This window comes from Myodes glareolus, chromosome 17 (assembly GCF_982192425.1).
Source record: "Myodes glareolus chromosome 17, mMyoGla1.1, whole genome shotgun sequence".
NCBI classification, from domain to species: Eukaryota; Metazoa; Chordata; class Mammalia; order Rodentia; family Cricetidae; genus Myodes; species Myodes glareolus.
This window is the reverse complement of record NC_142042.1, coordinates 24,569,457-24,597,437: the sequence shown is the minus strand read 5'-3', so window position 1 is coordinate 24,597,437 and position 27,981 is coordinate 24,569,457. Positions and strand designations below refer to the sequence as shown.

The following is a 27,981-nucleotide window of genomic DNA, read 5'->3' as shown; positions in this document are numbered from 1 at the left end:
GGTGATGTGTCTCAGGCTCAGGTCTTCAGGCTTGGTGCACACACCCTTACCCAGTGAACCATCTCACCAGCTTGTGAACTGTACTTCTCCACTTTTACCAACCTTCTGAACACATTGTTTTTGTTACAGCTGGCATCACAGGTATGCCACTAGTCCGTTGGCTGAGTGATCTTTTGCTCTACCTGGATAGACATAATGGGTATTTAGAAGCACTACAAATACTGGTTTCCATTCTTTCATTTTTCCTATTGTTGACAGCTGTGAATGGTGGCATTCATTCGGCAGGAAGAAATCACAGCAAGCTGCACCCTCTAATACTACAGTCCCTGTTCCCGTCTTAGGTCTCTGGATCAGTACCAGATTTGTAGTCCCTGTGAGGGTCTCAGCTTCTCAGGATCTTTGCACCCATAGGAGCCACTCAATCTGGATCTCCATATATGCTAACGGTACTTGTCAAGGCACCTTGGTCCTTGTTATGGAAGTTGTTACAATTCTCAGCCCTGGATCTGAAACTCTTGGCCCCGAATAATTGATTTAAAAACCTTCTAGGAAGTGATGTTAGAAGGCAACTTTTCTCACTGGAGTTTGAGTATGGTTTGCAGAGAAGAATAAAAGCTTTGCTAGGTGGTAAAAGCTAAAGAATGTTGACGAACACTCTACCTGAGCAAAAATAAGCTATAGATTTTTCCAGTTTGACAGGACATGTTTCAACACAATTTAAGTTTATCGGCCTTCAAATATCTTTTAAATGGTAGAGCTTTTTTTAAAATGAGCTCGTTTATCTTGGATGACTGAGTAGAGAAGTATTGCATGCCATTTCTGTTACCATGCATATTTAATTCAGCTGGACTGACATGTGCATCTTTTTGCGATGGGATTAACATTTAGATCCTCTGTCAGTATTATATGTGGTGGTGTTGGCTCTCAGAGCCCTTAGATGTCTCCAATTTTGTGAGATAAGTAGACTTTATGCTGCATTTACAAGAAAATGAGTAGCAGATATGGTTTTCTCTAGATTATCATCTATTAGTTAATGTAAGTGCTAGAGAAAAGATTGAACGTGTGTGTGTGTGTGTGTGTGTGTGTATGTTTGTGTGTGTGTGTTGTCTCTCTGTGAGTTTCTGTTTGTTGGGATAATTTTGGCTCTCACATGTGGCTGCTTGCTTTGTTGGGCTTCACACACTTTCTTACAGAAAATTTTTTTATTAAGTTTTTAAATTTTTTCTTAGTTTTCCCTAATGTATCAGCTATATTTTCCTGTGTGTACACATGCTTTCTCTCTTGAGCATGGCTGACAGGACAATCTCTTTTCCAGTTCCCCACAATGCCTGAAGAGAAAAATATTTTGGTTATTATTTATGTGAGGAATTAGCCTTATAATTTATAAAATTAAAGGAAATTTAACACTTTTTGCTTGTGGGTTTTGATCACACTAAAATGTTGGCTAAGACCAGTGCTTTGCTTTGAAGTCTGTTTTGAGTATGTGTATTTAGTTTTACATTGAAGTTTATTTTTTTCACCAACCTAATGTGAGTCGGTGATGGATGGAGTGGGAGAATTTACAGATAAGGATCATTCTGGCAGTTTTGATTTTAATCCAGCTGGTGTTTTGTTCACATGTATTATGAGGCTGCATGAGTGCATGTGTGTTACCTGCATGTAGGCGCCCTCAGATCAGAGTGCGCTGGGTTCTCTAGAACAGTAACTGCACCAGGAATTACATGATGCCTCTGATGTGGGTGCTTGGAGTTGAACCCTGGTCCTCTGCAAGAGCAATAAGCACTCTAAAACATCAAGCTATCTCTTAAGATCCTGTTGTTATTTTAGCCCTCATTCTGCTCACAAGCAGGAGTTATTAACTAACAGTTTGTCATGGGACAAAAATTATTCATTGCAAGAAGAACTGTGGATACAGCTCAGTGGTGAACTACTTTTCTGCATAGGGGAGGCCTTGAGTTTGATGTTAACCAGACCCTTAGAATTATTGAGAGAATAATGGTTAGAGTGTTTCTCCATATTTTCTCACAATGTGCCAATTTAGAAACCAAAGATTTTTAACAGACCCTGTAGATAGAAGTCTCTGTTCTGCCCAAACCTGCAGCTGTTCAGTCCCGAAGGAGCACGCAGAGAAATATATTAATCATTAGCTCAGGTTTCTTATTAACTAACTCGTACAACTTAAATTAACCCATAATTATTGTTTCTATTTAGCCATGTGGCATGGTACCTTTCATCAGTGAGGTATTCTCATCTTGCTTCCTCTGTGTCTGGTGGGTGACTACTTCTCTCTGCCCTTCCTCTTCCCAGAATTCTCCTAGTCTGGTTGTGCTGCCTACGCTTCCTGCCTGACTACTGACTGATCAGCATTTTATTAAATCACTATGAATGGCAAAGCTTTACAGTGTACAAAAGCATTATCCTACAACAAGACTTAATTAAGATATAAGGAAAGAAGTAAGCAGTATATTTTAATTATATTTTACTTCAAAAAATAAAATAGCTCTTTTTAAAATAAAAGCTTACTGGCTAATATTCAATGTACAAACTGATGTCTTTTATTAATACTTCATCATCCAAATATGTCTATACTTTGACTATATTTATGATTCCTATTTCTCTCTCCATCTATACCCACTGTGTGGTTTTAATAAAAATAGCCTCCATAGGCTCATAGGGAGTGGCATGGTTAGGAGGTGTGACCTTGTTGAAGTAGATGTGTGCTTGTTGGAGAAAGTGTGTCACTGGGAGTGGATTTTGAGGTTTCAGATGATCAAGCCAGGCCCAGTGTGGCTCACTCTCTCTTCCCACAAGAATTCTCAGCTACCATTACAGCACTATGTCTGCCAGCATGCCACCATGCTTCTTACCATGATGATAATGGACTAAACCTCTGAACGGTAAGTCAGCTCTAATTATTTGTTTTCTTGTAGAAAAGTTCCTGTGGTCATGGTGTCTCTTCAGAGCAATAGAAACTCTAAACACTTGTTAGCATTAATTCATTAATTCACCCAGTCTGGCTTTAATTTTCATCGTGTGTGTGTTTGTTCCTGTGAACATGTGTAGACGTGTGCATAATTCTTGTTTTCCAGAAGGAAGAAAATGAATAATATTTGTCTTTCTGAATCTGGCTTATCTCACTTAATATGACAAGTACTCAGTTGTGGACACATTCCTATATGGCTGTATAAAGCTCCATTATGTATATACACCACATTTTTTTTGACTGCTCACAAGTTGATAAACACCACAGCTGATTTCATAACTTCATTGCAAATCGTGCTGCAGTCAACATCAGCAGATAGCTTGTCCCTTCATCCTCACCAGCATTTGTTATTAGTTTTTTTTAAAGTAAATTTTATTAAATTATAAAAGTTTCCATTTCCGCCCCTCTTCCCAACACCCTCCCACTCCCCCCACTCCCTCTCCTCCTCCCTCTTCATCCCTTAGGGCAGTCAGGGTTTCCTGCCCTGTGGGAAGTTCAAGTTCCTCCCCCCTCCCTCCAGGTCCAGGAAGGTGAGTATCCAAACAGACTGGATCCCCAAAATCCAGTATATGCAGAGGAAACAAGTCCCAGTATCATAGTCAATGGCTTTTCAGAAAGACTTCGGGCCAGCCACATTCAGAGAATCCGGTCAAATTCCGAGAATCTGGTTAGAACACCTCCTCGTTCAGTCCCAGTCCAACTGGCCTTGGTAAACTCTCATTAGATCCGTTCCCTTGTATCAGTGGGTGATAGCATCCCTCGCAGTCCTGATTTCCTTTTTCATGTTCTTCCTCCTTCTGCTCCTCATTTGGACCTTGGGGGGCTCAGTCCGGTACTCCAATGTGGGTCTCCGTCTGTATCGCCGTCCTTCGCCCGATGAAGGATCTATGGTGATAAGCAAAATATACATCAGTATGGTTATGGGCCACGGCCGGTTCAGGCACCCTCTCCTCTGTCCAGAGAACAATCTGGGGGATCTCTCCTTGGACCTGGGATCCCATATATAATCAAGTCTCCTGTAAACCCTAAAATGACTCCCTTAGTTGAAATATATTTGTTATTAGTTTTAATGGTAGTCCTTCTGACTGGGAACTCAATGCTGAATAAATGTTCTTTTCATGTTTATTGGGCATCCTATTTTAACTTTTGAGAACTGTCTCTTCACTTCCTTAACCCATTTATTGACTGGATATTTGGTTTCTTCATATTGTTTTGAGTTCTTTAAAAATTTAGCTGTTAGTCCTCTGGCACATGTATATTTGGCAAAGCCTTTTCTCTCATTCTGAACTCTTGGTATCCTTTATAGATAGCCCTTGTTTGTGCTTTAGTTTAAAATACTTTCCCTGTGCTTTCTTTTAGCAGTTCAGAGTTTCATGTTGTGCTGGTTAGTTTTAACTGTCAACTTGACCTGTCCTATAACCACCGGAGAAGAAGACCTTGATGAGGAATTATCTAGATCAGGCTGGCCTGTGGGCATGTCTGTAGTGTATTGTCTTGATTGCTATTGAATGTGAGAAAAGCCAGTCTATCATAGGAAGCTCTGTTCCCTAGCTAGGGGATCTTTTTTTTTAATTGATTTTTATTGAGCTCTGCATTTTTCTCCGCTCTTCTCCCTGCCTCTCTCCTCCCCTTCAGCCCTTTCCTAAGGTCCTCATGCTCCCAATTTACTCAGGAGATCTTGTCTGTTTCTATTTCCCATGTAGATTAGATTTATGTATGTCTCTCTCAGGGTCCTCATTGTTGTCTAGGTTCTCTGGGATTGTAATTTGTGGGCTTGTTTTCTTTGTTTTCTGTTTACAAACCACTATGAGAGAGTACATGTGATAATTGTCTTCTGGGTCTGGGTTATCTCACTCAAAATGATGTTTTCTAGCTCCATCCATTTGTCTGCAAAATTCAAGATGTTATTTTTTTTTCTGCTGTGTAGTACTCCATTGTGAAAATGTACAACATTTTCCTTATCCATTCTGCGGTAGAGAGGCATTTAGATTGTTTCCAGGTTCTGGCTATGACAAACAATGCTGCTATGAACATAGTTGAGCACATGTCTTTGTGGCACGGTTGAGCATCCTTTGGATATATACCCAAAAGTGGTATTACTGGGTCTTGAGGAAGGTTGTTTCCTAATTTTCTGAGAAATTGTCACACTGACCTCCAAAGGGGTTGTACCAGCTTGCACTCCCACCAGCAATTTACCAGCCTTTAGCCCACAACCTCTCCAGCATAAGTTGTCATCAGTGTTTTTTATCTTGGCCATTCTTACAGGTGTAAGATGGAATCTCAGAGTTGTTTTGATTTGCATTTCTCTGATGACTAAGGATGTTGAACATTTCCTTAAGTGTCTTTCAGTCATTTTAGATTCCTCTGTTGAAAGTTCTCTGTTTAGGTCTGTACTCCATTTTTTTTTAATTGGATTATTTGTTCTTTTGGTGCCAGGGAATCTTGAACAGCCTAAGTGAGAAAATAAAGCTAGCGGAGATCAAGCAAGTAAACAATGGTCCATGCATGCATCCTCCCTCTGCTGTTGACTGTGGATATAGTGCTTTAAGGACTTTTGACCTCAATGAAATAATGGACAGGAGCCTGGAACTGTAACCAGATAAACCCTTCTTCTTCAATGTTGCTTTTTGCTCAGATTCGACTTTACCACAACAGAAATGAAGCCAGGACACATTTACATCTTGAGTTAGTATGTTTCACCATTTTGTGTTGGTCTTTATACATGGTAAGCAGTATGGATCTAGTATCATACTTCTACATAGAATATCAATTTTGATATCCTGTTGCTATATTATGGGTGTTAAAAGAGGCAAAATTTTGCTGATGTAATCATTAGAATCCTTAAAATATGGTACCATATCGTGTAGACATAGGGATAATTTAAAATCTCTCTTTCCAACTTTTATCATTTTTATTTTATTCTTCTATCTTATTTTATTTAAGACTTCAGGCATTAAATTAAAAAGAGGGAAGAAGGTAGACATTCTTGTTTTCTGACTTTACTGGGAATACCTTGAATTTCTCCCCTTTAAGTATAGTATTTGGTATAAGTTTTGTTTGTATAGCCTTTATTATATTGAGGCATATTTCTTCTATTCTTGGTTTTGTCAGGGCTTTTATCATGAAGAGGTGTTAGACTTTGTTAAAAACCATTACTGAATCTATTGATAGGATCATGATTTCTGATTTTGAGTCTGCTTATTAAAAGAATTTCATTTATAGTTTTGTGGAAATTGGCCCATCTTTGTATCCATGGAAGGCCGCCAGCTTCACAATAGTGAATGAACTCTTTGCTGTATTGTTGAATTGAGTTTGCTAGTAGCATGTATGTATGTGTGTATGTGTGTACATACGTATGTATGTATGTATTTTTGAGACAAGATCTCTTTATGTAGCTCTTGCTATCCTAGATCTCTCTGTGTGGACCATGTTGGTCTTAAACTCACAGAGATCCACATGCCTATGTCCCCCTAATGCTGGAATTAAGCACATGGCCCACCATGTGTGGCTAGCAGGATTTTTTGAAATTTACCTTTTTTAAGTGTATGAGTATTTTGCCTGTTATACCTTTGTTCCAAATGTGTGCCTGGTGCCTGTAGCAGCCAGAAGAGGGTGTTAGATCCCCCTAGTGATGGAGTTACAAATAACTATGAGCCACCATGTAAGTGCTGACAATCCAACCTGAGTCCTCTGGAAGAGGACCTCTAGAAGCCAGGGCAAAAGCCATTCCTTAATGATTGAGTCATCCCTCCAGTCCCATGCCAGCATGTTTTAAAAATAATTTTTGTGTTCAATTTTATTATGGAGAAAAGATTTTTGGTTTCTTTTTTTGTTGTTTGGGTGTGGTTGTTATTTATTTATTTATTTATTTATTGGTTTTTATATCAGGTTAGTACTATATTTATAAAACAAATTGGCTTTCTGGGCCATAGGCTTTAGATTTTTTTTAAAGGTCTTGTCGAATTTATCAGTGAATCCATCATAGCTGGGCTATTTTAGTTGCGGGGTGGGCGGAGCTTTCAAAACACTTCAATATTATTGTGTATTTTAAATCTCTTTGTTTATTTCTTCTTGGTTTAATTTTGGCAGGTCACATATGTTTAGAAATTTACCATTTTTTTATATTTCTCAATTTATTAGAATATAGATTTTCAAATGATTTTCTAGCAACCTGAAGCTGGTATATTTTGAAATGTGTCCCTTTTCATGCGTAATTTCATTAATTCAGATCTCTCTGTTGTAGTCAATTTACCTAAGGGTTTGCCATTTCATACATCATTTTATAGACCCTACTACTAGAGTCACTGTTTCTTTGTATTGTTCTTTACATTGCTTTTTGCCCTGATCTTTCTTTCCAAGTCCTGATTTTGGATTGGTCTTGTTCTTATTTTTTCTAGGAAATTGAGACATATTGTTAAATTTTTCATTTGGGATCTCTCTACTTTTTTTTTTTTTTAAAAAAAGTAGACATTTTAACAGAATACATCTATCTATCTTCTATCTTTATCATCTATCTATCTATCTATCTATCTATCTATCTATCTATCTAAATTCTTAAGTCCATTAGATTTAAAATGCTATTTAACTCAGATATTTTTTTACTGACTTTTTTGGTCTAGATGACCAATGTATTAGTGAAAGTGGGGTATTTAAACCACCACCTATTACAGTGTTGAGGGTGGTGTGAATCTTTACACATAGTAATGCTTTTGTTTGTCTTGATTGTTTTTAATGAACTTTGGTTTACTGATGTTCCTTTAATCATTATGAACTGATTTATTTGTATCTTCTCATTTTAATTCGAAACCTAATTTTTCCAGTACTAATACAGCCACATCTTGGTTTTGTTGTTGCTGTCTGTTTTTTCTAGTTTCATTTCCTTAGAGTGCCCTTTTCCATCCTTTCAATCCAAGGTCGTTTTTGTCCTTATTTTTCTTTGTTTCATGTGTGTAGCAAATCCATAGTCCATTTCTTAGCTCAACCTGCCAGTCTGTGCCATTTGATTGGGGAATTGAGGCCATTTGAACATTTGGATTTGTATTTATAGTTAGCTAGTAATTTCCAATATTTTGCTGTTTTGTAATGTTTGGTATTTTTCTAATCCTAGTTTGCATATAGGGTATTATAGAACAGTTTATACTTTTTCATAGCCTCATGGGTGTATATTTATTTTCCTCTTTATTATGTAGGATTTTTTAAATGTATTTTCTGTAGTACTCACATAGTGGTCATAGATTCCTTTAGTGTTTTTTTTATTTTATTTTTTTATCTCAAGACTTCTTTTTCTCCTTCAATTATGACAGGTAGTTTAGTTTATTCAGTAAATCGGTTTGTCAGTTACTGTCTCAAAGCCTGAAATGCATCACTCCACACTCTTCTTTCAGAGTTTCCACTGAAAAACCTGCTATTATTCTAATGGGTTCACTTCTGTGTGACTTGATAATAACTTCTTCTGACTTCCAAAGTAGTGCGGGAGAATTGTCTGTATTCTGTCAATCATGTTTTAAATAAACGCTGATTGGCCAGGCAGGAGGTGTAGGTGGGAAAACCAGACAGGAAGTGAAAATGATGCAATGACAGCAGCAGAATTCTGGGGAGGAGGAAGTTGATTCTTCCCACTCCTGCCCAGATCACCGAAGCAGCAGGATGTGAGCTGCCCCACTGAAAAAGGTACAGAGCCACATGGCTAAAATAGATCAGAAAAATGGGTTAATCAAGATGAGAGAGTTAGCTAATAAGTAGCCTGACCTAATGGGCCAATCAGCATTATAACTAATAGAGATCTTTGAGTGATTTTCTTGGGGCTTGCTGGCTGTGGGGTACCGGGCAAGATAGGTACCCCAAATAAGCCAGCCCCCTTCATGTTACACCAAAGTACTTTCTTTGTTCTGTATACTTTTCCCCTTGGCCTTATCTGTCTGGAATTCTAGATGCTTCTAGTATCTGTATAGCCATCTCCTTCTCTAGATTTTGATATTTTTTTTGCTTTTGTTTTATTGAATATACTTTTTATCTTGTACTTTTTCTCTCTTTCTGTGCCCATGATTCATATACTTGGTCTTATAATGGTGTCCTCTATATCTTGTATGTTCTGTTCATATTTTATCATTATTGTATCTCTATAGTGTGAACATTTTACCTCCCGTATACCTGTCTTCAGGCTCAGATATCCCACCTTCCTGCAGAGCCACACAATTTTCACTGAGAATTTTACTTAGTGGATTGAGGTTTTACTTTAAATTTGTTGTTTTTTCACTATGTCCTCATGTTGACTATCTTCCTTTTCATATATTGTATTGACTTCTTTATTTCACTCAGCTGCTTATTTGTTTTGTCTATGACTTTATTCATGAGGTTAGTTGCTTTTTTAATTTGCTGAAATGTCTTATAATAATTCTTTATCTGTCATTTTATCTAGGTCACTCTTATTCGAGTACCAAGCACTATGGAATTGATAATTTTTCCAGGAGCTGTGCTGCCTTCAGTTTTTTGTTTCTTGTTTTTCACATCTGGGATTAGTTTATAGGGTGAGTTTTATTTTTAAATGCCTTTCCTTTCCAATTGAAGTTTTTCAGTGTTCTACTAGGACTAGATGGTGGTAAGGTTGAGGTCTTGTTGCCCTCTGGCCTTAGAGTGTGTGTAGGCCAGCGTCTGTCCTTTCTGATGCTATGCTCAGGCTCGCTCATGATTCGGCACCATTCTGGAAGAGAATCTTAGCTGGAGAAGCAGCCCCAACCGAAGACAGTTCCAGCTCACATCTGTGGAAGACGCCCATTTTTTCATGATAATAGAACTGTATTTTCCTTCTGATTAATTCACACATTTTGTTACCCCTCACACATTTTGCTGTTCTGCATAAAAGAGGTTAGTATAAAAATCAATTAGGATACAATTGTCTGTGCTATTTAAAGCAAAGTCCGTATACAGACTCAGCATGTCTATATGTTTGTGCTAGTATTTCCCATGTAAGGCTAGACACTTGGATTTAAATGGACTGAAATATTGCTTCTGGGAAACAAAGGGTACAAGAGCAAAGCAGAGCTGGTCCAGGCTCAGGCCGTCTGTCTTTCCAGGAAGGTTAGTAAGTACCTAGGGCTGTAGTGCTTCATGCAAAACAAAGTCCTGCAGCTGAACTGTTGTTAGCTCATTTCTTTCAAATTATAAATGCAATTTCATACCCTAATCTTATTCTTCGGCAGCCATTTATGGTTATGCCCTATGTTAGATCTGGTCAGGTACACAAATGAGCGCCAAGAGAGTGGGGTTGCTGTGCCTTGGTGTGCATCACACCTGCACTACAGGTGAAAAGGAAATGTGCACTTTATTTTCTCTGGGGACTTATAGCAAGAAAAAGATCAATATAAGAAAGCACACAAATTTACCTATGGGAGTTTCATGTGATACAGGTTACTTCAGAAATAAAGATCCAAAGAGGGGAAAAAACAATATATAGACACATCTGCTCCCCTCCCCCCTACACACACATGATAATTTTTAGTTTGAAAATAATAGTTTGCCACTCCTAGAAGTTCAAAGAACAGCTCATCATTAAACCCTTCATTTTTCCCCATGCATCTCTCTCTTTGATGCTGGACAAGAGGAGAGAAATTCGAAAACTTATACAGCATTTACTTGGATTTTGGTGTAAATAATTTAGAAAAGTTGCCAAGAAAAATATTGAGGTCATTTGATTTAATACTTAGAAAAATCTTTGTTGAGTTGAATCTCTAATTTTGATCCATGGGAAAAGGAGAAAGGTAATGGTTATTGTTAGTGTTGATGCTTTGGGAATAAGTCTTTAGAAATACTAGGAATAGTCTTTTAATGAACAGGAAGACATTTCATGAAAAGTTCAGTCTTCTTTGTAGCAGATGAGGCTGTGTCAACACGCTGGGCTGGTGTCTCCTCAGAGGCATTGGTTTTGAGTATTTCTATTTCTCCTTTGGTGCATGCAGTTAAAATTTCTCATTTCTTCAACTACACTGAGATGAGCTTGGGGTGATTTAAACTACGTTAGTTAACAACATGCTCATGTGTGATGAAGAATATATCAATATCCGACAAAGTAAAAAGCTTGCTGGTGGGTAGGTCAGTGCATCAAGGGAAGTTGATTTTGGTTCTACGAGGAACCTTACTCAGAACATGTCTGCTCTGTACCATTATCATAAGCAGTTCGATAATTAAAGTGGTGGTTTGCATGAATCCAAAAATACTACTTAGAGACTGCCATGTGGGGGAGGCTTTGAGGAGGTGCCTTCCAGCCACATTAGGTAGGGACATCAGCTCTCCACACTCATCACCTCACAGCAACACAGAGGCTCTGCAAGACACTGAGTGAGGACAGTTGCTATGGTTACATGCTGTTTATAAGGGAACATTCAGTTTTGAGTCTATTAGCAAGATAAAACCGACTTTTACTGATCAGAACAAATCATGTGAATAATTAGAATACTAGTGTAAAGAACTTAAAAAGTGTATTTGGAAACCTAGAGTTGTCCTTTGAAATTTACTGCATGGTGACAGTGTGTCACAAGCTAGGAAGGATTACGGTGTTATTTACATAATCATAACTATTGACAATACATAAAACTTTATATTGGGATTGTTATCTCAAATTGTTAAAGCTTTCTCTCAGAATTACAACTTTGAATAACTTCAGAAGACAGCATTATATATAGGAAGATATATGTCCTAAATTGCTCTAATGGTAAATGTGGTGGTTTGAATAAAATTGGCTTTAATAGGCTCATATATTTGAATACTTGGTCACCAGGGAGTGGAAATGTTTGAAGAGATTAGACAGATTAGGAGGTGCAGCTTTGTTCGAGGAGGTGTGGCCTTGTTAGAGCAGAAGTGCATCATTGTGAGTGGACTTTGAGGTTTCAAAAGCCCACACCAGCCCATGACACCCCCCCCCCTTTCCTGATTTAGGATTGGGGTGTAAACTTTCCAGCTATTTCTCCAACACTATGCCTGACTACATGTCTTTATGTTTCCAACCATGATGATAATAGACTATAAGTCTCTGAAACTGAAAGCAAGCCTCCCATTAAATACTTTCCTTTATTAGAGTTGCCTTAGTCATGGTGACTCTTCACAGCAATAGAAAAATGACTAAGACAGCAACACATGAGAAAAGTCAGATGGATTCCATCATAGACTCCAGTCCCCAAAGCCTGACTTCAGTGTACATATTGAACAGATAGAATAAAGACCAGGAGTCAGAGTGAAATGGTTAAATTTTGATTTTATTTTTCTATGTGATTTTGTTCAAATTATTTAAACTTGTGTCCAACTTGCCTTATCTCTTAAGGTGACAATCATATCTGTTTGCAAGATGTCTGTGAGGATTAAATATGGTAATGAATATCAAAGGATCGATACGAGGTAGATAGTATAATGTCTTCTGTACTGGCAAATTAATTTTTGAAGGTCTCATTTTAGCTGATTTAAAGCTACATTATTAATATAGTAATGTGCTAAGATATAGGGTTTTTTGATGAGCTTTAAAGGTTTTTCTTATTGTAAAAAGTGCCTGCAGGAAAAAGAATTCAAAGCAACCTTGTCCTGTGGTGCTGTCCTTCTCAAGTATGATTGCACAATTGTTGGTTGACTGTGTTGCATTTGGCTTTTCAAGAAAGAACTAAAAATGCAACATGTCAGAACAAACATTCTTAGCAAACAAATTGCATTTATAGTTCTCAGAATTCCATGTGTGTTGGGAACATCACAATGAAAGTGTTTATACTATAAATATTTATATCAATCTTGTTTTTTAATTTAAATTCATATACATATATTCTTTGAAAGTTAGGTCTCCAGATTTAATCCAGAAAACATAGTTAAAATAACTATCAGAAAACAAACTTCTACTACTGGTTTGGAGGACAGAGGTGGTCATTCACTTGGCATCTATTAGCAAATTCATATCATGAAGAATGTTTAATTTTTACGCAGGGTTTGATTGGTTGAAAGGATAGTTTAGCATTGAAATACTGAATAGTATGTTTTCTTTGCTTTTTTTCCCCCTCAAGACAGTTTCTCTGTTTAGCTCTTACTGTCCTGGAGCTTGCTTTGTAGACCAGGCTGGCATTGAAGTCAGAGATCTGCCTGCCTCTGCCTCCTGAGAGCTGGGATTAAAAGTATATGCACCATACATGGCTGAATAGTATGTTTTCAATGGAGAGTTATTACTGTGTATTTCAGTGGTTAATACATGTATTTATAAATATTATAAGAAAAAGTAATCTATTCTTTCTAGACAATATATAAAAGCCTCATAATAAAAATTTTAAAAAGTTATGCACATTCTCTTTAGCAGTAATTTTGGAAAATGCATTAATATGCATATATCCATATATTTACAGTGAAATTTCAATTATATCGAGGTGTTTTACATCTTCTAACAAAGTGATTTATTTTAAATGTTTGTCCATGTTACACCTTACTTTTAATGCTCATTTATATGTCCATAATACGAATCACAATTATTCAAACACTGTACTATCACTACCCATTTAAAAAATATTTCCACAAATATCTTTTGTGACTGTACACCTCACCAGTTTTTGTGTCTGATTCAGTTGTGTGTTTGGAATGTAAATGTAAAATGTAAAATGTTTGGAAGCTCACCATAGACTACTTCTTGTACGGTAAAGATTAGTATTTCTTCCTCTAGTCCTTCAGTGTGCCTATTCCTAACTCCTCAATATTCCTGGCTATTAATTTATACAATATTTGTTTGTCCTTGATTATAAGATTTTGTAAATTGAACACACCACTTCTTTCATTCTTTTAAGCACGTTAAGACTGCATTCCTCTCAGGCCCTTCTTGTAGCTCATCTCACAGTTCTTAAGTGAAGTCTTTATATTTTAAATTATAAGTGTAGGGGAATGTGTTACAGTAGTGTTGCAGGGATATTCTGTCTTATTGGGAAGCCAGGATATACTTGAGTGGCAATAGGACAGCTCTGGAGTGGTAGAGCTGGAGGCTGGAGCCACAATAAGACAGCTCAGCTTTGGAGGACAGAGACACAATAGGACAGCTCTGGAAGCTGGAGTTGCAATGGGACAGCTCAGCCCTGGAGGAAAGGTGTCCTGACTATCCGGAAGTCAGGCTACCGGAAGTTGGGGTGTTGTTGGGGATGGTCTCCCAGCAGGATATAGGGATCCTCCTATTCTCCTGGAGAGCAGCTACAGCTGAATTCTGCTGTGTTCCCTTAAGGGAACATCGTAGCAGAGCTATTTGCTTCTTTTCGGGCCCAAGATGTTTCTTCTTTTGCTAACGCTTTGCTGAAGGGGAAGCCCTTGCAGAAATATAACAATCTCTGCCCACTCCCGGTGAGAAGTTGTTACTTTTTTCTGTCTGGCTTTGCTCAGCCCCCGCTTAAGGAGTATCATAGCTCAGCCTCCCTTAAGGAGCGTTCTAGCAAGGTTCTTCTGTTCTGTTCTGCCTTATTGAGGCCCTGTAGGGAGCATCTTAGCAAAGCTTTGTAGCTCAGTCCCCTAAGGGGTTCTTCTAGTCTGCACTGGAGAATGAAGGTCATCATGCAAGACTCTTTTGAGAAAGAGATTTTTTTTCTTTTTTTGGAAGGAGGAGTCCAGGAGAGTGGCTCCCTCTGCCAGGGAGGGATTAATGGCAGCCTTTAAGTTAAGGGGCAGAGAGGCTTATATAGGGCTTATATATAATAATATATATAATAATAAATAATATATACAATAATATATATAATAAATAATAATACAGAAAGTATATTGATTACAAAACTGTTTGGCCAATGGCTTAGACGTATTCCTACCTAGTCCTTATATCTTAAATTAACCCATTTCTATTAATCTGTGTATTGCCATGAAGCTGTGATTTACTGGTAAGGTTCTGGACATCCTCTTCTTTGACAGCTACGTGACTGCCTGTTTTCACCTTCTTTCTCCCTGCATTCAGTTTAGTTTTCCCGTTTAGCTATAGTCTGCCCTGGCATAGGTCAAAGCAGCTTCTTTATTAGCCAATGGTAATAAAACAGCTTACAGAGGGGAATCCCACATCAGTGACTCATGTTCTTCCACTTCTTCAAATTGAATATGGAAATCTGGCTTAACTGAGATACTAACTTAGATGTACTATTGCCTATAGTTTTGATAAAACATAAAAATACAAAGCTCGGGACTAGGGAGATGACTTGTGGTTAACGTGCTGGTGATGTAACCCAAGGACCTGAGCCTGGATCCTGAGCACTCTGTAGCTCTGGGAGGCAGACTCGGTAGATCCTAGGAGCTTGTTGGTCAGTTACTCTGGTGGAAGCAGTCAGTCCCAAGTTCAAAAAGAAAACCATGTTTCAAAAACAAAAACAAATGCTAAACAACCATAGGCGAAGGGGAAGACAGCTTGATGGCAACCTCTGGCCTCTGCCAGACACCATCGGGTGAACTTATCTGCACACATACACATGCATTGCAAGCTCACACCTCAACACTACACACACACACACACACACACACACACACACACACACCCCACACAAGGCTTGTTGACATCATGTCATAGAATATTTACTATGAGGGTTGAAGTTGTAGAGAAATGACACAACATATTCCACAAATTCTCTTTCTTCAGCACCCTACCTACTTTCAAGTCCCTCCTTTTTCTTTCTGTGTTAGCTAGCCTTCTGATACTATGACACATACTGGACAGCAATATTGAAGGTTTCAGTTGATGACTCACTGACCACATGACTTTTGGGCCACAGCAAGGCAGTAGAACATGGTAAAAGGATCTACTAGACTGAAACTGGTCAAAAACAGGAGTGCAAAGAAGAGAGCCACAGTCTCCTTCCAGGGCATGCCACTCAGGCTTTGAAGATCTCCTGCTCACCTACCCAAGTTATGGAGTTCTAAAGATTCTGTTTCCTCCCTACACTGCCAACCTGGACTAAACATTAACAGATAAACCCTGGAGGGACAGTTAAGGCCCGACTACAGGATCATTCCTCCACAGTCATTCTTCAGTTCATTGTTTTGATAATATTGTCAACTAGGAGGGAAACTTTGTAACATCAATGGGTATTTCAGAGTTATGTATCTTAAAACAAGATTCTCCTATTTTCAGAACTACAGGCAGTATTAATCTTCAAAAATAGTGTCTCCCTAAAACTATAATCTTTCAGTTGACTGGTATATCTTTTTCTGTCTTATAAAACATAATTAGCAAGATCAAACGCAACAAGAGTTTAATAGTCACCTTCACATTTACCAGATGCCTTGTTAGCAATGCAAGATTCTAGGTTTAATGCCAAACAAGCCAAAGCAGAGCCAAATGCTTTCAAGAGACTCATCCTATGACTCCTTTCTAATAAACATAGATGTCTGCATCACCTAAATGCTGTCAGAGAGCAGTATTTCAGAATAAGCTCGTTGGCAAAGTAAATGAAAGGCATGTAGGAGCCTGAAGAAGCATTCACTCTTGTGAATCAAAGTGCCTATGAATTTCATGTAGGAAATTTAGCTGGCTTTCATTTTATGCAGTGGAATTTTTTATTAAATGAAGGAAAGTAATTGGCAGCATTTGAACCCATTGTTCATTAATGTCTCTGCTTTTGTATAAAGCAAGGTTCTTCAAATCTCTTTACTTTCTAACCTAGGGTTCCTGCTCTGGCATTTTCATTTACACATTATTTTTAGCACTAAAGAACACCCTTATTTGGGGACATAATTTTAGAGGACAGAGAGTAAAAAATAAATACACAGAGCCTACATTATTAAACAAAGGCTTTAATGTCATCCTACTTCAGTTACAAGTTTTGATAGCACAATTCAATGTTTATCCCCTTTGCATTACTACAGCAACAGTTCTGTTGAAGTTACATATTGGCAGAAATTCTTTAGTAGAACAGAAAAGAATTTCTTTTGTGATTTTTGTTTAATGCCTGTGCCACAGTGATGAGTTGAGAAATGACTTTTATGCAAAACAATTTTAATTTTTTCCTTTTATGAGACAGGGTCTCATGCAGCCCAGGTTTGCCTCACACTTACTAAGCAGCCAAGGATGGCCTTTAACTCCTGGTCCTCCTGTTCCTGCCTCCTGAATGCCGAGATTACATATATGTATCACCACTTCCAGCATGTAAAACAACTTTTTAAAATCTTTCTACCTGAACTGGAAATACAGCTTGGTTCTTAGGAGCATGGACTGTCCTTCCAGAGGACCCAGGTTCAATTCCCAGCACCTGCAAGGTGATTCAAATTTTTCTGTAACTCCAGTTACAGGAAATTTGACATTTTTTTTTCTGATCTCCATGCACCAGGCATGCACAGGGTGTCCAGATAAAAATGTATGAAAAACACCTATAACAATAAAATAATAATAATTAAAAAGTTAAAATCCTTCTACCTTGAATGAATACATATATATATATGCATGTCTGTATATCTATATATACATACACATTTGTATGCCCAATTTTGTAAACATTAAAGGCCATATGATTACTTAAATTAATTAAAATAGGAGAACAAGCTATAATCTCCTTTTTAAATTGAGAGAAAGCAAGTAGTCAGAAACATTTGGAGTCATCCTGAAACACCTGTGCTATTTTTAAGTTGCCTTTATGGAGTTTCACATAAAATAAGCAGAAAAATCTTAGCTTTTATTCACCAATTACTTCTAACAAGAGATGGGATGACAGAATATGGTTTGCATTTTTACATGATACTAACTAGAGCCTGCCATGGTCAGAGTGCATTCCTGCAATTCCAGTACTCAGGTGGTAAAGGCAGTAGGATTCAGAGTTCAAAATCATCTTTGACTACATAGTAAGTTCAAGGCCAGTCTGGGTTGTGTAAGACACTGCCTGGAAAAAGAAAAAAAAAAAAACAAAAAACAACACACACATACACAGAGAGAAACCCAAAACTCAAACAGATACTAGTCAGTAATATTCACTGCTACCTAGGAAATCTAAGTAAAACAATCACAGTTCATAAAAGTCAAAATGAGGCTGATTCTCATTTCTAAAGCAAGGTTAGTTCTTAGCAATTTTCAGATGTTTTCTTCTTTGTTCTCTTGAACACTTTCATTTATCTTACTCTATTTTGTTGTTGCTATGGTCCTAGGGGCTGAACCCAGTACCTCACATATCCTAGATAAATGCTCTACCATCGAGCTATGTCCCCACCCCTTAAACTTAGCTTATTCTAGTAAATCATTATGATGTTCCCAATGCTTTTTTCCTTAAAATATCAAATTTCTGACTTGAGATATAAATGTCTAATAAATGCTCTATTTAGAATCTCATCTGATAAAACACAGTGTACTGTAACACAGTGTATCTGAATTTCTTCAAGTTTGTGAAAAGATTTTGTTTGTGGGATAGAGAGATACCTCAGCAATTAAGGTCACTTGCTATTCCTACAGAGGAACTGGGTTGGAGCCCAAGAACCCGCACAAGGGCTCAAAACCATGTGTAACTCTATCCCCAGAAGATCTAGTGCCATTTTCTGGACTCTTACATGCATGTGGTGATGTGGGGTGTCCTTCTGTCTGTGTGTTGCTTTTACTGGTTAATTAATAAAGAAACTGCCTTGATCTGTTGATAGGGCAAAACTTAGGTAGGTGGGGAAGATGGAACTGAATGCTGGGAGAAAGAAGGGTGGAGTCAGGGAGACACCATGGAGCCGCTGCCACGGGAGACAGACGCTGGGACCATTACCTGGTAAGCCACAGCCACGTGGCAATACACAGATTAATAGAAGTGGGTTAAACTAATATAAGAGTTAGCCAATAAGAAATTAGAGCTAATGGGTCAAGCAGTGATTTAATTAATACAGTTTCTGTGTGATTATTTCGGGGCTAAGCAGCTGGAACAAACAAGCAGTTTCCTTCAACAGTGTGGTACACATACAGCCATATACATACATCTAAATAAAAATAAATAAAAACAATCAACTAAACCTAAAAATTCGCATTTATTTTTAATGACAATGAAAAATGAAGCTTGCACACTGAATTTATTTGTTTCTGAATTTTAAATTTTATTTTTAAGAAATTTTAGCAGTATGAATGTTTTGCCTACATGTGTGTAAATGCACCATATGCATACATTGTTTTAACCCATGAACAGATTATTTTTTATATGTAGGGGAAATGATACCAAAACTGGATTTGAAATTAGAATAGTTGTCTCAAAGACAATACAACTAGTTATAGAAATATACACATGTGCACACATGTCTGTATGTTGAATTTGGGAGACATTAAGTCCCATCTTAGTACTTAAACTATATTAAAACAGGGTATTAAATCTTCTTCTGCCGAGTTAAACAAATGTTCTCTAATTTTATAATACTGAATGTGTCCATCTATTGAACAAGGATGAACTGATGAGTTACTCCGACACAGGTTGACATGTAGAACATACTCCAAGTTCTTGAGACTTCAAGACTCATTCTTATTGTAGCTATCAAGATGATTTGGTGTACGTGTTAAGTAAAAGAAAAAGAAAATACACAAATGAAGCAAAACAGAATGCCAGTGAATTACAAAACCCTCTGGTTAACTGGATTGGGGACAAAGGTTGCTAGTTCCATTGACCACAATTCTCTGAAAAGAACCCAAAAGGTCAAGTTGACTGGAACAGGGGGAGGAATGAAGCAAAGCAGGGTCCTACTGGCCATGGGGTGGCTACCAAGGTTCAGTGGTTTGTTCTTGATGTGCAGCCAAACTTTCAGACATTGGTCTGATATTTGTAGTTAGAGCTTCAGATTAACTTAGAGTATCATAAAATGGGACATGCCATGCCACAGAATATCCCAGTTATGTTTTATAATACTTCATAAGAGAGAGCCCATGTTTCAAAATAATTCCTTAAAGTTCACACTGTGTTAAAATAGTGTGACAATTGTTTTCTATGAGCCACTGTGATGAATTCAGAACTGGACAGACAGAAAGTAAATATGATCATTGCTTGGGATGAATTTTGGAAAAGAAAGGAAAGGGTAATTCAGTGGGCACCATTTAGACTGGAACGGAGGGGGGAAATGAAGCGAAGCAGGGTCTTTTGAAGGAGGTAAAGCAGGAAGTGAGAACTGAGCAAGAAATCACTGAAAGAACCACCTGCAAGCCTCCTACGTAAAGGGAACAGAAAGTATAGAAGAATGAGATGAGAGAAAGAACGTAGCTACAGAAAGGGAACATCCCAGCTCTTGTGGGAAGCGCTTTTCTAAATTGGATTACACATATCTAACTGTAACAGTGTCTTGCTATTGAAAGGACAGCAAAAGGTATGTTGTAGTAACAGACCCTCCCCAGCTCAGCCCCTCTAAGCAGCAGGATTTCCCACTCACGGTTCATATGTCCCAAGCTGGCTTGGTGCTCTATCCACAACGCTCCAGGACCCGTGCTGACAGAGCAGTTTTAGTGACGGAGAGAAACCAGAAAGCATGGCACACTGCGTGCAGGCTCTTAAAACTTCCACACACGGCACGTCACTTAAACTCACATTTCATTGGCCAACGCGGTTACTTACCTTGAGTCATCACGGAAGCCTAGTTCTGCAGTGTGCCTGGAAAGGTGTAGATCTGGACACACTGGCCAATAGGTGCAACTAGGAATTTGTTTGCAGCAGCAGCGTGTGTGTGTGTGTGTGTGTGTGTGTGTGTGTGTGTGTATTTAGGTGCTTGTGTCCAGAGAGAAAGTCCATTATTATTTTAATCCAATTCTCAAGAGACTGTGATGACAATTAACAACTGCTGGACGGGTTGAGAACTGTCATGTGAACATAATTATTTTACTAGGCAATTTGGTGTGTATATAAGAAGCTAAAGTGATTCAAGAGCTCGGCTTTTCTTTGTGTTAGTGGTGGGAAGTCAAAAGTTCAGAAAAATGAGTTGACTGAAAGGGCCCGAGTACAGAGAGTAGTGACTTAAGGATACCCAGGTCTGAGGGAAGTGACCAGTGTAAGGAGACCCCAGAAGACATCTGGGGGACATGGTGGGGAATACTATAAAGAAGTTGTAACACTGGACACTGAAAGAGGTAACTCTTCCCTGCCTTAGGAGAAAGGGATGGAGAACCAGGTATCCTCATGGAACAGTTCACAGAGGGAGAGGAAGGGTAAGGCCTCTACTTTGTCTGTGATGGACGAGCAAGGTCATAGTTTAGATTAAAGGGACTGGACTGCATTTCAACAGCATGGAGTAGCTACAAGTGAAATGTGAAGTGGAGCTCACTGAGAAAAAAAGATAATAGGGCTTCCCACATCACAGGGGCTAAGCTGGTGTCAGAGAACACAGATGAGTCAGGATGTCAGTAAGTGGAATTCTGTGATTTCCCCCAATTCCTGGAAACAGGCGCTGAGAAAGTGTTTGGATCGCCGAGGCCAGGGGATCAGGGCAGGTGAAACTATATGTTTACACATAATATGTAGTTCAGGAGTCTCTGAATGAACAATTAATTTCCTTTTTAATGAAAGCACAAAGTTGGGTGTATGGGTCTAGCTCAGTGGTTAAACCTTTACTTTCTTGTGGAGGTCCTAAAGCAGATCTCTGGCACTGTAAGACAACCAAAAACTAGTGGGCACAAAGTTTCCCAAGGATGGTACAAAGAAACTGCATCCAGTTATAGCCAAGAGGTATCTTTCATGAACTACAGGCTTTGCTCCTAATAAATGTGCCTTGAGCAGATGATTGATGTAGACAATATAACCATGGACAAGGATGGGAGCCTCGACTTATTTCTTATTGCTTAAGTACAATTAATCATCCTTAAGCCACATGAGATTTTATATGCTATGAATACTCCCATTGTTCACTAGCGAAAATCTGGTTAAAAAAAAAAGGTGAGAGAGAGAGAGAGAGAGAGAGAGAGAAAGAGAGAGAGAGAGAGAGAGAGAGAGAGAGAGAGAGCTCTAAAAATATAATTACATACGCAGGCACAGAATTGCTTAGCCAGGCATCTTGCTATTAATTAGTATATTGTAAATCTTGCTGCCATGGCTGATGCTAAGACACGGTATTTAGAGGAGTCGTTAATGAAGGAAGACAAGAGAAAATCTGGAGTGGCCCAGCCCCAATACAGACGTCCGACTGAACTAATGTTATATTGCATTTCTCTCTCCCCATTTGCCTGCCAAATCCCTGACTTACCCAACTCCCCATTTCGGCGAGATTACATCACCGGCATTTGCCACAAGTGATATTGCTCTTTGTAAATGCTACATATGCATGCTGAAGGCTGCATGGCTCTGACAGCCATTCTGTTTTTATCAAACGATGCTTCTCAAGATCGTTCATTTCATTTTCTGTTTCTTCTGAATGGAGGTCTGACCTCTTCGGCATCTATTGCTGACGGACGGGTGAGGCGAGCAAGTCACACCTGATCATTTGGAATTGCATTTGAGGCTGAAGTTAAACAGAACTTTTTACATCCTTCCTTAACGGGAAGAACTGAGCAGGAGGGAAAGAAGTTCACATTGTAAACCGAGACTGTTTCTGCTTATGGCTTTTCCCCAGAAGACCCTCTCTCTGAATCTCGATTGTTGATAACTCACAGGTTTTATCTCCAGGAACTAAGATAGTTTTTTCTTTTTCCTCGCTTCTGGCCTGCCAACTTATAGACTTGTCTTCAGCTGAGGCAAGGCTGCCAGATTGAATACATGGAGAACCTACTCAACTCTATTTATTTTAGAGTATGATAATTTGAGGGAAAATTTAAATTGTCAGTTTTCCATTACACCCTGCAGCTCCCAGTGCTGGCTATCTCATCAGACCTAAAAACATACTTCTGTGGGAAATTGTGTAAACAGATGGAGAAGCCAAGAAGAGAAAGGGCTGATGTCTTGCCAGGGGCCAGACAATCTGCCCAGGGCAGAGTCAAACATCCCAGATCCTGACTGATCTGTCCCTAGGTCTTCCTTTTTGAGCTTCCTGTGGTAAGTGGAAGGTAAGGCCCTCCAGCAAACACTGAACAGAGGTTTGAGTATACAAGGGTCAAGTACCATGATCTTAGCATGTCCACATCCTGATCTCTGGTGGGTAGGTCCAGAGGCCCAGGGACTCTTAACATTCTGAGGGCAAGAACTATGTTAAACTCATCTTTGCAGATGTGATGTTGTGCCCAGTGTCTAGCATACACTCAGTAACCCAATTTCTGCATAATATATCCAGAAAATTGAGAAATGTTCCTAGGTCATATCATTTCTCTGCTCAAAATGCCTCAGTTACCCTCACTTGCCTGCCTCTGTCTCCTTTCTGGATGGTGGGCAGGTTCCTTACACTGACTTTTGTTATGTGCCTGGACTCACACTCTACATACCCAAGGGACCACTCTCCTTCCTTGATACAAGACAATATTCAACTGTCACTTTGCATGAAGTCAGAGTTCCCTTGTCCCTTTTAAAATTGAAATCTTCATTCTGCCCTCTGCCCACCCACATTCTTCATCTCTCCTAGCCTGCTCTGGTTCCTCTATGACACTCACCTTCTTTCAACTCTAACTTTGTATTTAATCATTCACTACATTGTTGTTTGGTTGTTGGTTTCTACCTTGCTAGCATGTCAGCCTGTAAGGAGAGGATTCTCGTGACTCTGGTTCAATGATTTTTCGAGTATTTCATCACCCAGCAGACACTTCCAAAACACTTGGTAAATGACTGTTGAACGAGTGAATACATCAGGCTGAGTGGATGAAGCAAATGAGCAAAGGAAAGAGCAGGAGAGAGAATGCTCTAAAGCCAGGCATGAAGATGCAGGGAGCCTCCACTGTGACACATTCACAGGCAAACCTTCATTTCCATAAAAAGCCCTTTCAATTAATGATGAGTTTGGTTGATGTCTAGAGTCAAATCTGTAGACTTCCAACCCATAACTATCAAGCTGACTTGATAACTATGTGGTTCAGCCCCTGGTGAATTCAGACAGAGAACTCAGTGTGTGATTTGGTGTTTCTCCATGTGAACTATGACAGCCTCCTCCATTAGATGTGCTTGTTAAGTAATCTGGTTCCTGAGCCCTATCTACCTCCCAATGGTTACTAAGGAGTAGATTGCTCGGTGGTTTGAATGTGTGCCAAAGTTCCAGAATGAGTAGTGTATACGAAACACCCCCGAAAAGATTGGGTGGAGGAGAACAGGGCTTTCCCTACTCTGGTGCCAAGGTTTCACCGGAAGTTTGTAAGAAAGTGCTGCATTAATTCATTAAAGTAACACTGAGTAAAATTGTTTTGGTAACAGTAATTTCCAGAACATTTTTAAAGGCTGTTGTCATTCTGAGTTTCCAGGAGTGGGGTGCTATAGGCAGCGACTCAAACATTCCATTGCAGGCAGCTCTTCAGAGTCCTCTTACTTTTATTTGGCAAAGAAGTTCATTGTTTTGCTTTGTCTTTAAAGAAAAAGCCTGTAATAGCTAATCCTTACTTTAGCTCCCTATAATTCTGTTTTCTCTCTTATTAATTTCCTTTTAGCTAATAATATAACAAGGACCTCCACATTCCTTGGGGAAAAACATAACATAATACATAATTCCTGGCATGCATCACTGTAAGTGAGGAAGATTCCTTGTGTGTGCTCCTGTGTGCACAACAATACTGAATACTACACAAGGAAGCCTATATACAGTGCACCTGAACAAGGTTGTTTGCTAAAGCAAAATTTGGCGGGCTTGTGAGGATTCTGTCTTCTGTATGAAGCCTTATGAATTAGTGGGATGCACACACATAAATATCTCACCGGGTACAAGCGCTCATGCCCCCTGATTCTCGCATATTGATCACCACTAATCTATCCCTTATGTCGCTTTCCATTCCTGTGGAAATAAGATAGGTATGTGCCCGGAATAAATAGCCTTCTCCCCATTTGGAAACTATGCAGGGTCTAGGGCACATTACATCCTTCCGTATAATGGAAGTACCCACACGCTGGCAATTGCTGTCTACAGACGTAATGAACCAAGTGGGAGGTAATGAGAAGTGACTGTCACGCCATCTCTGGGGCCTGGTTCCTCCTGCTGCACAATTACACTGTGACCCCAGAGAAAGCAAGGCGAGTGGAACATTCTCTCCTTTTCTAATGATCTTAAAATTGGCCTTAGCTTACGGTGTGCGTGTGCAGGAGTGCAGGCTGTGATGGCCGGGGAAATGTACGCTTGCAACGTAAGAGCCAGCTGTCCGCACACGCCGGCCCCTCCCTTGGTGCTGTCTTGGCTTCTTGCTGGAAAGATGCCAGCGAACAGGGACAGTCCTTTCATACTTTACCTGGTGAGTGTTTGGGGGTGAGAACTGTTACTTCTTCCGTAAGCGGAGAATGTGAAAGGGAAGGTGCCATACAGAGTTACACTCATGCTGCAAGGATATGTGTTTCAGCTTTGAAAGAGAAAAAAAAATAAACGTTTAAAAAAACAAAACCACGGTGATTAGCGCGGTGATAGCAGCTGCGGGGTACCATGTACCCCAATCCCATCTCCCCTGAGCTTCATTTCAGGAAGAACCTTGATAATAGCACCTTGGAGAGTGGGGGTGGCAAGGCTAAGGAAAAAGGTAGAGGCAGGGTGCCTGCTGAATCAGCTTCTCCAGAGCGAGTGTGCGAAGAAAGTGCAAAAAGGTAGACGGCTTTTAAAATTCCTTTCATTGTCTTCATTCTGCTCGGGCCTGCCCACGCTCTCGGGGAAGCCTGCCAACTGCTCACTGAAGGCTGAATGGAGACAAGCTGGGCTGCGTGAGCTGCTCAGCCAGGGAAGAATAGCAGCACAGGCTGGCTGCTGGCGGGACCACGCCGCTCGCCACTCTTCCTCTGTCTCTGCCAGCAGGAGGCCCCCAGGTGGCATTAAGGGAGAATTAGTGTGCAAATTACAGGGTCTGCTAATTTCTCAGCACTTCATTAGCAGCCGGCTCAACAGAGCTCTGAAGCCATTCACCTCACAGCTGAGGTAAGAGGGCCCTTCTTGGCAGGGGAAGCAGAGTTCAGTCCTGTTGTGTTGACAGGCTTGTGACTTTTTGGTGTCCCCCACCCCCTCCAGCGTGCACTAATGTATTCTCTGACCCTGATGATAGCAGTTACTTCCTTGGATATCCGGGTGACATGGACCTCAAGTCTTTTTTCATGCCCATGCTTTGTTTGGAGTTAGCAGGAAAAGGTAGAAACATATCCTTTTTATAGACTAGATCCAAAGATAGGCCACGAAGAAAGGAAGATAAAAACAAAATATTTAAATAGTGTCTTTCTGCACTTTCCTCGTAGATAGATGGCCCTCTTTAAGGAGTCACTATGTGCCAAATAATGTTCTTGGCCTATTTTATTATTGAGTCCCTTTACTTCCATTTTACGGATAGAACTGGGCACAGGGCAGTTGGAAACAAGAAGTGGATCCTAATTCCATGCTCTGTGCCTAGGGCATTTTGCTTTAGATAACTCCACAATTATTATTGGATTCATGCAATAAACAGCTCCGAGACACCATCACCTTAATGTCACTTACTATGCCAGGGCTCCTTACCCTGTGAGCCCTGTAACTTCCTGTCCATCTTGTATATGTGATGCAAATGCAAGTCAGCGAGTCATCATCAGGAAATGAAAACACATGTAGCTCCAGAGCTGACAGAGCTCTCGCTGTAAGGGGCCAGATAGTGACATATTTTGGGCTCTGCAGTTCCCATGGCCTTTGCCTGAGCAAGGCTGGAAGCATCCATAAACAGCATAGAGATGAATCACCATGTCTGTGTTCCAACCCAATTGTAATGATAGGCAGGCGGTACAGAGGAAGATGCACCATTGTGTGTGGCACACAGGCTGCCTGTACAGGGGAAGAAAGTGAGTCCTGTGACGCCTTGTTCATGAGGTGTCTCAGTGAAATAGAATCAGGGTGAATCAGGGTACAGAGAACTGTGAGTGCTTAGGAATGGGGTGAAAGGCTTGCAGAGAAAGTGAAGTGTGAGCCTTCCCTACAGATGGGAAATGCTGGTTATCTTTAATCAGTGAAAAGCAGGATATGCCCACTGAGTAGAGTAGGGAGGATTTCTCTGGAAATAATTTATTTTTATTTTTCTGATAAAAGGGAGAGTCACGCATACCTCATGTTCTCGTACACTACAAATACGAAGAAGAGCCAACCTTTGGTAGAAGGCCAAATCAACAAGCCATGGTGGATTGAAGAAGGTAGGATCTGGGTATTCGGTTGCCTGCCTCTGGCACTCATATTAAAAGATTTAACTGGTGTTTTTACTCTTTAAGTAGCTGTCAGGGAAATAACAGAAAATCATCATCAGAAATTATTTACTTCTATATTTTCCTGTCTTCTGAATACTTAGAAAATTGAACTCAATCATGTGAAAATTATTTGTAATTGTTTCTTTTTCTTAATATTTTTCTACATAATACACTAAAGAGAAGAAATAAAGCATTTGCAAATGGGTACTAGTCCAATTTATTGATCTATTAGCACAAATATATTAACGGGGACATAATAGGGGGCTGATAATGGTGTCAAACTATTTGATTCTCACTAGAGGTAGCGTTAGGTGTGACACTTTGGTTTTACTTTCCACACAACTCTTCTATGGAAAATTTAGGAAAAACAATTACAGAAGGGAATTAAAATGGCAATAATAAAGCCTACCCTGGTCTTATCTTCGGTGTCGGTTTTCTAACGACTTACACTGTTTTCCTCTCCCCCTTTCCCTTTTGACTTTCCAGGATCGTTTCCTTGTAATTCGGTTTCTAATCTTTTTGTTTCTATTTAATTATAAGCCCTGATTTTTTTCATCACGAACAATCTGGAGAATTATGCCATAGCACAAAGTGTGTTCTAGAAGTGTGTTACGGCACTGACCAAATGCCCTGTTCATCACTCACTTAGCTCCTGTGTTGAACTGGGCATGTGCGCCAGTGGTTACTCTGTACATTGTAAACACGGCAGGAATGAAGATCTGGGATCTTTGGCGTATCTCTCTCATTCCCATTTTCTCTGGGTTGCTACACTTCTCGGCGTTCTATGAAAACCCAATATAAACGCTATTTTCC

At 39.4% G+C, this 27,981-nt stretch overlaps 1 protein-coding gene and 1 long non-coding RNA gene across 2 annotated transcripts in view; one reads left to right on the top strand and one right to left on the bottom strand.

Moving 5' to 3' along the window:
- LOC146891198 (uncharacterized) overlaps positions 1-20,399 on the bottom strand; it is an 80,344-nt gene extending 59,945 nt beyond the window's left edge. The window contains exon 1 of the long non-coding RNA XR_014997573.2: positions 20,318-20,399. This is a non-coding gene — a long non-coding RNA (uncharacterized LOC146891198). The remainder of the gene's footprint in view (positions 1-20,317) is intronic.
- Positions 20,400-24,928: 4,529 nt separating this feature from the next.
- Positions 24,929-27,981, top strand: part of LOC146891197 (uncharacterized) — a 44,714-nt gene continuing 41,661 nt past the window's right edge. The window contains exons 1-4 of the mRNA XM_087897450.1: positions 24,929-25,008; positions 25,078-25,223; positions 25,447-25,891; positions 27,017-27,117. Of these exons, the coding sequence (XP_087753576.1) occupies positions 24,929-25,008; positions 25,078-25,223; positions 25,447-25,891; positions 27,017-27,117 (772 nt within the window). The remainder of the gene's footprint in view (positions 25,009-25,077; positions 25,224-25,446; positions 25,892-27,016; positions 27,118-27,981) is intronic.